At 42.3% G+C, this 13,677-nt stretch overlaps 1 protein-coding gene across 15 annotated transcripts in view; it reads left to right on the forward strand.

Annotated features, from left to right (window-relative positions):
- The window catches only part of KALRN (kalirin RhoGEF kinase), a 483,631-nt gene that overhangs the window by 74,838 nt on the left and 395,116 nt on the right, over positions 1-13,677 (forward strand). For 9 of the 15 annotated variants that reach the window (XR_014171512.1, XM_081924435.1, XM_081924445.1 and 6 more), the window contains exon 2: positions 3,928-4,158. The exons of 4 other annotated variants lie outside the window; for them this stretch is intronic. Coding sequence is in view for 10 of the 11 variants with exons in the window: in XM_081924435.1 (XP_081780561.1) it covers positions 3,928-4,158 (231 nt within the window). In the remaining variant the exon portion in view is untranslated. The remainder of the gene's footprint in view (positions 1-3,927; positions 4,159-13,677) is intronic. 2 more of the 15 variants (XM_081924441.1, XM_081924444.1) reach the window with 1 other exon arrangement.

Raw genomic sequence — 13,677 nt, forward strand, 5'->3', positions numbered from 1 at the left:
TTTTTTTAGGATGATGCTTTGCAGTCCTGTAAACATTGAAGGGGTCAGGTCTATGGTGGAACAAATCCACTTGGCTTAAACCTTCAGGCAGTGTTGAGATTCTTTGCCAGAGAGGTGTGTGGTCTTCCACCCTCTTTTCAGAAAGAGTGGTGCACATATAGTGAGAGGCAAATAGGTTTACTTAGTCCAAGTGGAGACACTTGTTTGAACCATGACTTTCTGCAAAAAAAAGTAATATAATATATTCAGTTTGATAACAATGGGGTTCAACTCATTCAGTGCTAGGGAGCGATTCACTATTGCAACAAGGTTTGTGAATTCCCCCTCCCCCCTTGTACAGACTTGTGAGCAAGCCCCAATTGGAATAAGTAGAGCTTAGTTCTAAGGATCAGTGTGCAACACATGTCAGTTTAAATTGGCTCCAAAGATGGTGGGGGTTATTGTTTTTATTTGTTATAATAGTTTTGTGTTCTTATACTGCAAACTAACCTGTGATCCTCAGATGAAGGGCAGGATAGAAATTAAATAAAGAAATAATGACCAAGTCCTACTGAAAGCAAAAAGACTTTACTGTTACCAAATTGTCCCATTGGTTGCATACAGAGCTGCATAGGAAATAGAATCAGAGAATTGTAGAGTTGGAAGGGACCACAAGGATCATCTAGTCCAATCGCCTGCAATGCAGGAATCATTTGCCCAACATGGGGCTCAGATTCACAACTCTGAGATTGAGAGTCTTGTGCTCTACCAACTGAGCTAGAATTTAGGTACTCTGGAAGCACACTTATTGAATTGTTGAAAAATAGACAAATCCCCCAGGCTAGCTTTACTCTGAACATGGGTGGCCATGACTACAAATTGGTGTCATTCAAGTGCATAGTGTATGCACTGTGTGAAGAAGAACACCAACCAGAACTATGCACAGTATTCTATGAATAGGATTCATAACATAAGTAGAAAAGATTGTGGCAACTACAGTTTTTAAGTAAGTTTGCATACACCCTAACTTTTGCTGGATTGAGACCCCTATACAGAACTGGACTCAGCAACTGATAATTCCCATTGGTAACAATAGTGATAGTTTCACACCACCAGTCACCCTTGCAACTTGCTTTAAGTTAACTAACTCTGTAGGGAGGTGGTATTAATTCATGGGACTGTCTAAGAATAAGGATGACCTATCAAAGGAAATCCGTGCATTCCAAGAAGCATTCCAGGAGACATTTTGTGAATGGAAGAAGTTTATGCCAGAAATTGGCTTTTAAAGAACATAGATACTGTTTAAGACAAGTGCAAGATTAACATCTGTAGCTCCGTCGTCTCTACCCAAACCAGCAATCTGTTCTAGGCTACGAGCTGGGGAAAAGGTTTCAGGTTTTACTAGCCATCTGGTTTACCTATTGGTATACCAGTGGTAATAAATGACATCAGTATTTTCACAACCAAATGACATTGGTGGGATTCTATTACACCAGGGATATTTGGGTATATGAGCCCAAAGACGTTTCTAGTTAACAAGGTTACTGGTATTGACTTTGCTGAGTTAATAACAGATGTAGCAACCAATGTATGAATTTCAGTTTTTCCACAACACTGGGAAAAATGAGAGCTTCTATCCATGCCCACCAGACTAATGAGTCTCAAGTGTTTTATTTCCATTGCAGACAAATTAAGGGAGAAGGAAGGGGGCTTACCATGCCTTAGGCTTTATGCCATCAGAAGCCTCAGCATATCAAACCAATAGGAAATTTATTTTTATTTTTGAGGTTTAACATTCCCTGTGTAGATGAGATCTTCAAAAGAGCTTAGTTCACCATTTAGGCATCTGCCTAAACATTAAGGGAAGAGCTTCCCCCTGTTGAGTTCTTTGAAAAGCTAGTCTTACTGCAGTCTCACAGCCCTTTTCAAGGGTGGTGAAGGTGAATTTACTTCAAAGTCTGCTTTGAGCTTCAAACCTTCTGTGTGATATCTTTATAGTCTGCCGCTTTAAAAATATACCATTTGTAGGTGAGTGAAATGGAAGGGAAGAATAGGATATTGTGGCTCTTGATCCTTGCATTTGTTCATTTATTCTGCTATGCCAAAAGGGGCCAGAGCCATTAGGTTGTTGCTTAATGCCTTCTTAAAGAATGGCTATCATGTGAGTCATCTGTGGGTCCTTTTGATTGAAGATAATTATGAGCCATTCAGAAATACTTTTTGGGAACACTGTTGAATCTGCTATGGCCTTTGTAACCATTGATCCTCTCTGTCTGACAGAGTTGGAGTTGGAGGAATTCCTACTTTTTGAGAAGATTCCAGAAGGTGGTGTGGTAGCCTGCTGCTGTATTTTCCCATAGGGTGCTACACAGTTCTATGCTGACTCCTATCCTTTTCAACATTTATGTGAAGCCACCAAGAGAGGTATTTGGAAGGCATGGCATTCAGTGCAATCAATGTGTGGTTGTTACACACTTGCTTCCCTCCTTTCTGTCACATACAACTGAGGTGACTTACTCCATATCAGTTGGATGAGTTGGATGGGGGCCAATAAATTGAAGCTGATTAAAGATAAAACAGGTATTGATGGTAGGAAAATCTCTTGTTCAGGATAGTGGATAGTGCCATTATATAGTTTAACCACTAGATGGCAATCTAATTAGTTGTATCTGCATGGAGTCAGGAGGAGCTGAGATGTCAAATACCTTGCTTGGCTTTGTGACCTCTTCCATGAGAGGTGAATAGCTATTCTGTTTCTTCTCTTTAGTTGGAGGGACTTTGCCACTGCAGTATTTGTCTTGGTGACTTTTGTATTAGATTATTGCAATGCACTCTGTATGATATGGCTCTGAAGACTGCCAGGAAACTACTGCTGGCCCAGAAAGACTAGTGTGGGCAGGAGGGAACATATTACACCTGCTTTTAAACATCAGCACTCCGAAAAAGGTCGCTTACAAGTGCAATTCAGCATGATAGTGAGAGAGAACCATGGGTAGTCATAGAATACAAATCTGGACTAGATGGATCGCTGTTCCGACACAGTAGAAGAAGGCCTCATCTCATATACTTCTATTAACAACTAAATAAATTTTAAACTGTTTTGGAAGCATAGCTGAGAAGAGATCTAGAAATGTAATACAAACATACACACCTACATAATGCATAACATAAATAATGTGCCTGAAGAAAATATTAGGGCCGCCACAATGAATCATAAGAGTAATTAATATAATGCAAAATATTTTATATATTCTATATAAACATTATAATTATTTATTGCCTATAAAATGAAAGCATCATCCATGCAACTAATAAAATCATCCACAACTGGGTTATGAGACTATTTCTGGCTATGATAGATGGGATATATTCCCTCATAAACCTGAATCAACGTTCCCAAACTTCTACCTACCATTATTGACAGGCTCAACCAAAACAGAATAAAATATAAAAATATGTAATATTATGGGGAAACTGCAGCAGGGCTTGAAAAACATCTAATACCAGTTTCCTCAAATGTTGCTGCTAGCACTTAGAATGTGTGTGTGCATGCGTGTTTATGTGCGTGTCACACACACATACTGTTCTGTGAAGGCTTAGTAGCTAAGATTGTGGGGGGGAAACATCCTAGAGCAAAGAATTGAAAGCCTACATGTAACTGTCTTAAAGACTCATCTAATCAATTGAACAATATGAGGGGAAAGAAATATAAGTTGTAGCTGGCTCTAAATTTGAGAAATAATGGTTCCTCTTAATTAATCAGGTGTCTTCTTCCATTATTATTACTACTACTACTACTACTAAGGTTTGCAGTGGTTTGGCCCATTAATCAGCCCATCAGGATTTGCCTCTAAAAGAAAGAAAGCAAAAAGCAGAATGAGAGGAGGACAATGTGAAAGTAAGCTGAAAGAGGGAGGGAGAAGCTTTGACTCACCTGTGCTTCCTCAGCAGCCAGGGAAGAGAGCAGCAAGCCCCAAAGGCGGGAGAGCAGAAGAAGCTGCAGCAGAAGCCCTGCCGAGCCCAGACTGCCACAACTGGTGGAGGTCTCCCATACCAGAAACCAAGACAAACAACTGGGGGAAGCAACTTCCAGAGAGGTATTCCAAACAGGGAAGACTACAAAACCTGAACATCTTTCCAGTTGGCACCCTCGGGTGAGGCCTGAGAATCCAAAACAAGGTCAGCCACCATTTGGACTTCAAAGTGCCCCAGGGATGGAGAGAGTCCCCTGTTAGGGTTTAGGTCTCCCCCTGCCCTTTGCAGCTAGGAGCTGATGACAAACCTGACACTAAGAACACAGTGAAAACTCAAGACTGTGTTGAATAGTTGGACATAAACTCTTTCCCGCCTGTGTCCAGATAAACTTTTATCTGGATAATTATGTTTACAATATAATGGAGAGAAACTTGGTATGACCTGAAGTTGTGAAAGACAAAATGTGGTCCAATGAATAGTGTTAGACTTGGATGTGAATATGTGAGTTTTAGTCAATCTAGTGTCCATTGAGTGCCTTTGAGTTACTGTAGCTGTTCTAGGCCTCAGGGATTTAATCAGGATTTAATTTATAGTGTTATACTTTTATTACCAGAAGAGAGAAGCTTCTAGTATTGTCTCCACCATCTCCACAAACAGATTTGTAGTCTTTTTCTTGGCATAAAGAGGCTAGCATAGAAGGAACTTAGTTCTTCAGGGCCTGAAGCCATTTCTTGAAACTTGTGTGTTTACTTGTCTCTGAGTGGAAGTTATAATTGCCTTTGTTGGCTTCTGTTCCACTGAAAAATTCCCATGTATATTAAACACTCTCAGTCGGATAGCTCATGCCAAAGAGCGTTTTGTACCCCAATCCTAAGCCTCGTCTATGAAAGTAACTTCCACTGAATATTGGCCTTAGACCAGGGGTCAGCAACCTTTTTCAGCCATCATCCCTCAGACCATGTGGTGGGCCGGACTGTAGTTTTTTTTGTGTGTGTGTGAGATGAACAAATTCCTATGCCCCACAAATAACCCAGAGATGCATTTTAAATAAAAGCACACATTCTACTCATGTAAAAACACCAGGCAGGCCCCACAAATAACCCAGAGATGCATTTTAAATAAAAGCACACATTCTACTCATGTAAAAACACCAGGCAGGCCCCACAAATAAACCAGAGATGCATTTTAAATAAAAGGACACATTCTACTCATGTAAAAACACGCAGATTCCCAGACCGTCTGCAGGCCGGATTTAGAAGGCGATTGGGCCGGATCCGGCCCCTGGGCCTTAGTTTGCCTACCCCTCCCTTAGACATTCTGCCAAGATAGGTTTCATCAACTTGATGCTTTTAATATGGCTTGGGCTGCAACTCCCTTCATTCATGAGTATTGGCAATGCTGGTTGGAGCAGATAGGAATTGTAGTGCAAAACTCTGGGAGGCACCAAGTTGGGAGAGGTTGTTCTAAAAAGTTAGTAGTAGGCCCACCCTTCTTGGGGCATAAACCTCAGTTTTAAAATAACATTTGGGGTAGGGAAATGCTGGTCACTCTATAATCTGGTGCCTGAAGCCACTTTGCCATGCATCATATAATAGGGCATCCTTGGATTCCACTGAATGAAGTCAATATACCGTATTTTTCGCTCTATAGGACACACCCGACCATAGGACGCACCTTGTTTTAGAGGGGGAGAACAAGAAAAAAAAATTCTCCTCTTCTCTGCTCAGCGCCCCTTCAGGTTCAGGTTCCTTTTGACCTGCTCTGTGGGGCTGGCAGGGGGGAGCGCTGCTGGTGGGGGGAAGCGCTGCACGCAGCCTTCCCGCTGCCCCCGAGCTTGTGGGGCTGGCGGTGGGGGGAAGCGCTGCTTTCCCCCACCGCCAGCCTCAAAGACCAGGTCGGGGAGCAGCGCAAGGGCTGCGTGCAGCCTTCCCGCTGCCCCCCGAGCTTGTGGGGCTGGCGGTAGGGGGAAAGCACTTCATAGTTAGAGCTTGTTCTTTCTTCATGTTTTTAATCCTTGTGAATGTTGGAATGATTTGTGGGCATTGACATGAAAAATCCACATCAATGTAGCAGGAAGATTATTTGGGTAGGGTATAGGGATGCTTAGTAAATTCCCCCCATTTGAATTTCTCCGTATATTTTGGGGTGCTGAATAATCTGATCTTGTTTGCAGAGTAGCGCTGACACATTAGCGATTTGCAGTTCTTCTCTCTCTTTTGTTTTATTTCTGTACCTTGTCTAAGTATGCTGTGCATCTGCAGTTTGCTTCAGTCTTCAGCCACATCACTCCCCATCGTTATTGATTATCAAAGTACACAAGCACATATGTGCATTAATTAAAAACTGAACCAAAAGGGAGTCTTAGTATGACTGCATGGGGACTGTAAAGTGCAGCAAACTGGGCATGTACCAATTCCAAAATTGATTTTAGAAATTCTCCAAGTTAAAATAGGAAGGCAGGTGGAGTGGAACATGAGCCAGATCCAACCCACAAAACAATAACAGAAGGGGACATCTGCTCATCCATAGTGAGATACTAGATTTCTGTCAGCTCCTGCTCACAGATATTGTTTGCAAAATTCACATGCCTTTTTATTCCAATGGTAACACTTTCCATATGGGGAAAGAGCTTCAGTGAACTCTCACTAAGAATACAACTTGTGCTGCAACCAGCCCAATATGAGTTTTTGCAGTAGAAGCAAGAGAAAAAGCCTTTTATTGGACAGTACCATTTCAGGTGAGAAAAAGTGTGTGTGTGTGTGTGTGTTATGTAAAAATATTCTTCCATTAAAAGGTTTTCTGTGTCTGAGGGAAAGGAGAGGGGGAAGCGCAAAAGATGATATCAAATATTCTTGTTCAGATCCTCCTTGGCATTCCTGCCTTTAGTTGTAGATGAGTTTGCTGCATCCCCTCACTCCTCACTAGGGCTGGGTGATATATCAATATATTGTCCAAAATCGGTTTGAAGTCCATATTGTGATATTGGTTTCATAATTTTTGACCTGGCAATATATTGTGAATCTCTCTCTCTCTCTCTCTCTCTCTCTCTCTCTCTCTCTCTCTCTCTCTCTCTCTCTCTCTCTGTGTGTGTGTGTGAGAGAGAGAGAGAGAGATGCAAAAAACTATGGGGAAAACCATGAAGCCAGCCCAGGCTTCTCTTGTTTCCTGCAGCCCCTTGTTAACTCTGCCAGCTCAGCTCTCCCCTGCTTCATGCAGGGGACAGCGAATCACAAAAGCAGGCACTGGCAAAAATCACAGTGCAGGAAAAACCATGAAGCAAGCAGAATACCAAATCAAACACATCTTTACGAAAAATACACTAAGGATGAACCCTACAAGAGAAGTATTAAATATTATTGGATTCTGGGTAATACAGGGAACTGGTTCTGTTCATGGAGCAATTGGGATTATATTTGCCCTTCTGTGATTTTAACACAGATATTGATGATTAACTTCTACCAGACACAGTATTTCTTATGTAAATATTCAAATGCAATCATGGTTTATTAGGCAACTCAAACGTTCCTCCCTTAGCTTAGCCTTTGTTTTCATTCAAACATTACATAAGGTATGCTTGATAACACCAATGTCATGCAGCCTTGCTTTCCTTTTATGCCATCTTTAAATTATGCTCGATAGTTAGAGGCCATCTTTAGTTAGAGCAGTTTTTAGAGGTTAATCCGAGCTAAGGTAATTTAAATATTGGCAGAGAGCTGTAGACCAGGCGTCCATAAAACCCCTGTACAAAGTGAAGAGATTGATTTTCTTTTTGCTAATAAAAACAAACAGTTGTGTCTCCCATATGGTATTCTCTTGTAAAATATTTACATCTGAAAGGCTCCCAGGTCCTTACTGAGGACTGCAACTTAAACCGTGTTGGTAAGGAGGGAGAGGGCAATCAGAAAGGTGCTTAGCCCAGCTTCTGGACCCCCCTCCCTTTTCATGTTGTATATAAAGCAGGGGCTATGGGCCACCTTCAGCTCCCACAATAAAGGTAAGTAATATTTCCTAGTTTATGCAGGCTTGAAATAATAGTATCAGATTAATATTAAAAAAATAAATAAAAATAAAGCAGTTGTCAGCAAGCACTTGTTACGTGAAGCTTGAGATTTTAATTCTACAGAGCTTGCCTATTCATGATGAGTGTTGTTTTGCCCCTATGAGTATGGCAGGGGAAGTATTTGTCCCCCCACCCTGTTTTCAGTGGTGTCATGGAAATTTTTGAAGTGCAGATGCTGTCCCAATAGCCCCCACAACGCTGCTACCAAGGGTGAGCAAAAATGCAGGGAGCTGTGTTATTTGTGTGTGCTTATAGCTATATGATAGGAAGGTCGGTGGTTCGAATCCCCGCAACAGGGTGAGCTTCCGTTGCTCGGTCCCTGCTCCTGCCAACCTAGCAGTTTGAAAGCACGCCAAAAGTGCAAGTAGATAAATAGGTACCGCTCCAGCAGGAAGGTAAACGACGTTTCCGTGTGCTGCTCTGGTTTTGCCAGAAGCGACCACATGACCCGGAAAAACTGTCTGCGGACAAACATTAGCTCCCTCGGCCAGTAAAGCGAGATGAGCGCCGCAACCCCAGAGTTGTTCGTGACTGGACTTAACTGTCAGGGGTCCTTTACCTTTTTTATATCTATATCACACACACAGAGAGAGAGAGAGAGTAGAAGCAGTAGTCTGTAGCATAATGTCCAATTTATCAGGAGCTGCTGATTGCCCTTGTATAGTGTGGTTGCCTTCTTTTCTGACTGCCTCCATACTAATCTGCCACAAACAATTGTAAAACTTGAAAGCCTTATTATCAGCTCATTTGGTTGCCAAGGTCCGCCACTGGCACTCTAGCAGATGATGTCATTGCTCCTATTTTGAAAAAAGTCCCACACTCACCCACCGCTATCTGTTTTGCCTCAAATTGCCCTACATCTTCTGGTCACATTCATGCAGGCTAAAATAATGTATCATGTCAAACTTTCGTTTATTAAGCTTGGCAATATATCCAGGTTGACAAACAGTAGCTTGTGACTGGCTGGAACACCAGAATAAAAAGCATGTTTGGTGTGATGTGTCAGTTGGCAAACCTTGGTTACAACTGTTACTTCCTCTCTGAAGACTGCCACAGCATAGAGAAAGGAATGGACGGAAAACGTAAAATCCACAATGAGCTTTTGCTGCTAGTTCCTTAAACAGGGCTGGCTCAGTACTCTAATCTATCCATAGCCCAGCTCTGGCTGGTTGCTTCCCTATATATAGTAGATCCCAGTACGGGCAGTAAAAACATTACTTTTATATGGGAAATGATTAACAAGACTAATTTACATCTTTAAAATCGAATTCTGTTTCAAACCACCTGCAGTTCCCTCCCTATGTCTTCTTGAACCCTGTACGTCAGCAGCAGCTGATTCAGACTCAGGAAGAAAACCATGCCCTTCTACCATAAGCTGGCCCCTTTTTCAAGGAGAGGCGGAATGACACCCTTGGATACAGCTTAAGCAGCAGTAGTGTAACCCATAGCCAGATACATGCTTGGGGACAAGGTCAATCATGCCCTCAATAACACCATTCTGCTATTATTGGCATCACATGGATTGACACAGGTCGCTGGTCCTGGTCCAGGTCCAGCTAATACTGCCATAGCTGGGCTTGATGCTGAACGAGGTCCCAGCAAATACATGAGATATATACAGAGGTGCCGAGTCACTCTGCTTTGCAGCACGTATACACTGCCGAAAATGGGAACCAAAATAATTCTCTTATGAAATGATCTGGGTGGAATCTGGCACTGTTGCATGCACAGAATGGCTGCTGCTGGAGTGGAAGTGAAAGCTAACAGGAGAGAGAATGAGATCTCTGCCTATTTCCACCTTCCCCCTAAAATCAGCTCCAGAGAGTTGGGGGACCCTCCAGAACAAAGTGGAAGGTGGTGTGTGGGGTGTGTGGGTGGGTGTAGGCTGTAGCTAGCAGTCTCTTTTGCTAGATCAAACTACCTTCTGTGAGAACAAGGACCTCAACTGCATCCCACCATTTTCTTCTTCTTTTACTTCGCCAGATTATTTTTTTAAACATTATTTGGTGGTTGGATGCTTTCCCACACACGATAAAAAGGCTATTTCCTCTTTCAGTTATTTATCATCAAGATCTTGAAGCACATGTTGCTGTTTAAGTGGGAACAATTATGTACTCTTGGTGGGAGGCTGTAATGTTCTTTTGTAGGGTGGAGCCAAAAGATGGTCCAGGAAAGCTGTATCTCTTTATTACATGGAATGCTTGGACTTGGTTGTACAGTTTATATAGAAAATAATAAATTGTCAGGAGCTGGGAAGTGAGAAACACCCACCCATCCCTCCCCAAGATGTGTGTGTGGAGGGGAGAGAAATGCCTTTATTGGCTAGAAAGAGAGTCGGGATTAATAGTTAAAACACCACATGAACCTCACAGTGGTCTGATTTTCTGAGTAAGGGCTTTCCTCTTGACATGCACATATGGAAAACATGGTGTATAAATAATCTCTAGTTTTTCTTAGGAAACCATTCCTTTAAAAACAACAACAACATTAGTATGGCAGGCTAGTACAATGCTTTCAGGTTGTACTGTTCTCTTCATATTTTAGGCCATCGCCTTCTAGGATTTGAACTGATCTGATCTTATTAGAAAAAGTAAATCTACAATTCTAAGCATACTTGCTTTCCTGGGAGCCAGCCCTGCTGGAATCAGTTGGGTTACTTCTGAGTATGTACAGGTGTGTAAGAACACACAGTTATTGATTTCATTTTATTCTATCAGTCAATACAACTTATTGTATTGCTTATCTAACCCATGAGTGGGCAACTTCTTTCTTCTATTAAAGGATGCACTCCTTTAGGGACAAACTGCCAGGTCAGCATACTGGCAGTGGGGGTGGTTTTCTGAGCTAAAAGTGGACACCTTCTATATCTTTCTACCAGCTCCTTCCCCCCTGTTTCCCCTGCCACCCGGTCATTGCAACCCACGTGAAATTAGGCCATGGGGTGTGGGCTCCCCACCCTGGTTAACCCTTTAAAAAAGCTGTCTAAGGAAGTAGCTGTCGCCACATCTTGTTAGGATCGTAAGAATAAAATTCTGATACTAGGCAGGCAGAGGCGTGAAGTCCTTAAAACATGTCTGCAATCCATTGGATGCCCTCTTCTGTTTGCAGAGGAGAAACCTGATCCGTATCAAAACAGAATGTCGTGATCGTTGTGGCATAGATTGTCTCTTCATGTTTTCTTTTAGCAGCTACACAGGAGGTATCCAGAACACTGTGTTATTGCCGAAAGCACTGCTTCTGCAAGTTGCAAATTAAATCAAAATGGTTAACTCTCTTTTATTGCAGTGTCTTTGGCCCCCTTTAACCCTTGTGCGGCTTTTGGAACAGCTGTTGGCAAATTTGAGTCCTCCAGGCAGAAGAGCGCACAAAAGATTGGCTACATCAGGGTTGTGACCCTGTGTTAATAGAGACACTTTTATTATGCGGTTATCAAATGACTTCCTTTTGCTTTATCCTTAATGCTGGCTGGTATAATAGTCTTGTCAAAAGTTATTTTCTGGCACGAAAAAGGATCGTGACTTTCTGACATCAGCTTTTGTGGAGCCTGCCTGCCTTTCATATTTCCCGTCTGCATGCTTGGTATGAAATTTGTTTGTTTATTTGTTGCACTGATAGGCATCTGTTTCCAAATATCCACATTCTGTGAAAATTCAGTTCAAAGTGGGCCACATTCATAGAGCACAGCTACTTTCTCTTTTCTAAACCAACCCTCAAAATATAGTTTCAATATTGAATCATTCTGTTCTCTGTACAGTTTTTACTGATCTCATTATCCAAGAGGTCAATTTGCATAAGCCCTTTGTAATCAGCTGGTCTTGGCCAGGGCTGCTTCAAAAAGGGAGTTGGGAGTTAATGGGCAACCTCAACTCCCCAACATGCCCTCTTGCCAATTTCCGTTCTCATGATCGCTTCTCATCCCCACCCTAGACCTTGGGAATGAATTGGACCTGGTTGTTGAGTGAAAGCAACTTCAGCAACTAGCTGGATGGAAACGTAATACTTGCTGGCATAGTATACCTGTGTCTGGAAACTTCCTTGTCAGACAGCAAGTGGACACTTGAGTCAGTGATTCTCCATAAAAATATTAGGTAAAGGTAAAGGGACCCCTGACCATTAGGTCCAGTCATGGCTGACTCTGGGGTTGCGGCGCTCATCTCGCTTTATTGGCCGAGGGAGTTGGCGTACAGCTTCTGGGTCATGTGGCCAGTATGACTAAGCCGCTTCTGGCGAACCAGAGCAGCGCATGGAAACACCATTTACCTTCCCGCTGGGGAAGTATTTATCTACTTGCACTTTGACGTGCTTTCAAACTGCTAGGTTGGCAGGAGCAGGGACCGAGCAACGGGAGCTCACCCCGTCGTGGGGATTCGAACCGCCGACCTTCTGATCGGCAAGCCCTAGGCTCTGTGGTTTAACCCACAGCACCACCTGTGTCCCTTATAAAAATATTACCTGCTCATAAAAAAGCTAGCATAGCAGAGGGCTAGGTTAGATCCCTTTCCTCAGACATGTTAGGTTTTTTTTTAAATCTTTTGTTAGTTTTTTTATTTTGGTTGGGAAAAAAGTATCTCCCCCCCCCAAAAAAAAAACATTCCGCCATCTGAGGTAGCACAAGCTCACCTATTCATTGAGAAGAAAGTTTAAGGGAACTTTAAAGGGGCAGCTTTCTGGCCTGGACTATAGCATTCCATAGTGTTGTGCACTGGCTGGCCTGGCAAGCTGTCTCTGCAGAGAGAGTAGATGTGGGGGTGAGGATGCCACTTGTTGATGGATTCAGACTTGATGACTGCAGTCTCTGGGGGTCCAGACTTGAGAGCTCAAGGTCAGTGGATTCCTGGGTGTTGGGTTTAGACTCAGTTGTGAGTCTTGAGCCTAGTTCCTTCTAAGCTTAAGCACCACTGCCCCCTCCTCTCTGTCCATACCTGAGTTGCTACTGGAACTCAGGGTTGTGATATTTGTCATTTTATCACGAGGAGGCACTTTTTAACCAGATCACTTTACAGCACAAACTTTGGATAAGCAGAATGGGCACCATATGGTAATTATTACAGTATATTAAAAATAGTTGTATGAAGTGGTCCTAATTGACCCAGAGTTTGGAAAACAGAAGCCTGAAAAAAAATAGGGGTTCAGTCAGCAAGCAGCTACATATTATTCACATCTTTTGATAGGCAGTTCATAAAGCGGAACTGGGATTACAGTACTTTCAGAGTCTATGACTGAGAATTGAAAACAACTAATCATTTGAGGATTTCTTCCTATAGGGAATATATTTATACGTAAGCGATGAACAGAAATGTGAGGTGGTAACGCTGAATACTCTGTGGCATGTGGAACGTGGAACAGCAGTTTTCCTGCCAAATAGACTAGACCAACAGTGGTGAACATGACCATTCCTACATATTTGGGATGTCAGCCACATGCTAAAATTCCAAACAGTCAAGTCTGTCTTTTTTTATTACTTAGGGAGTCTGTTTTAAATTTAGTTAGAAAATGAAATGATTAAATGTGGCTCACTACCAAGTATGGAGAACTTTTCTGCAATGAATGTATTTGAGCTTACATGTAACAATGACTACCTTTTCATAAAATGATTTAAAGTAAAATGGAACTTTGCTGCCTCAATGGCTGCAGTCCAAAGCACATTTCTTAGTGGACAGTTA

This window comes from Podarcis melisellensis, assembly GCF_964234715.1.
Source record: "Podarcis melisellensis genome assembly, chromosome: 1".
Taxonomy (NCBI): domain Eukaryota; kingdom Metazoa; phylum Chordata; class Lepidosauria; order Squamata; family Lacertidae; genus Podarcis; species Podarcis melisellensis.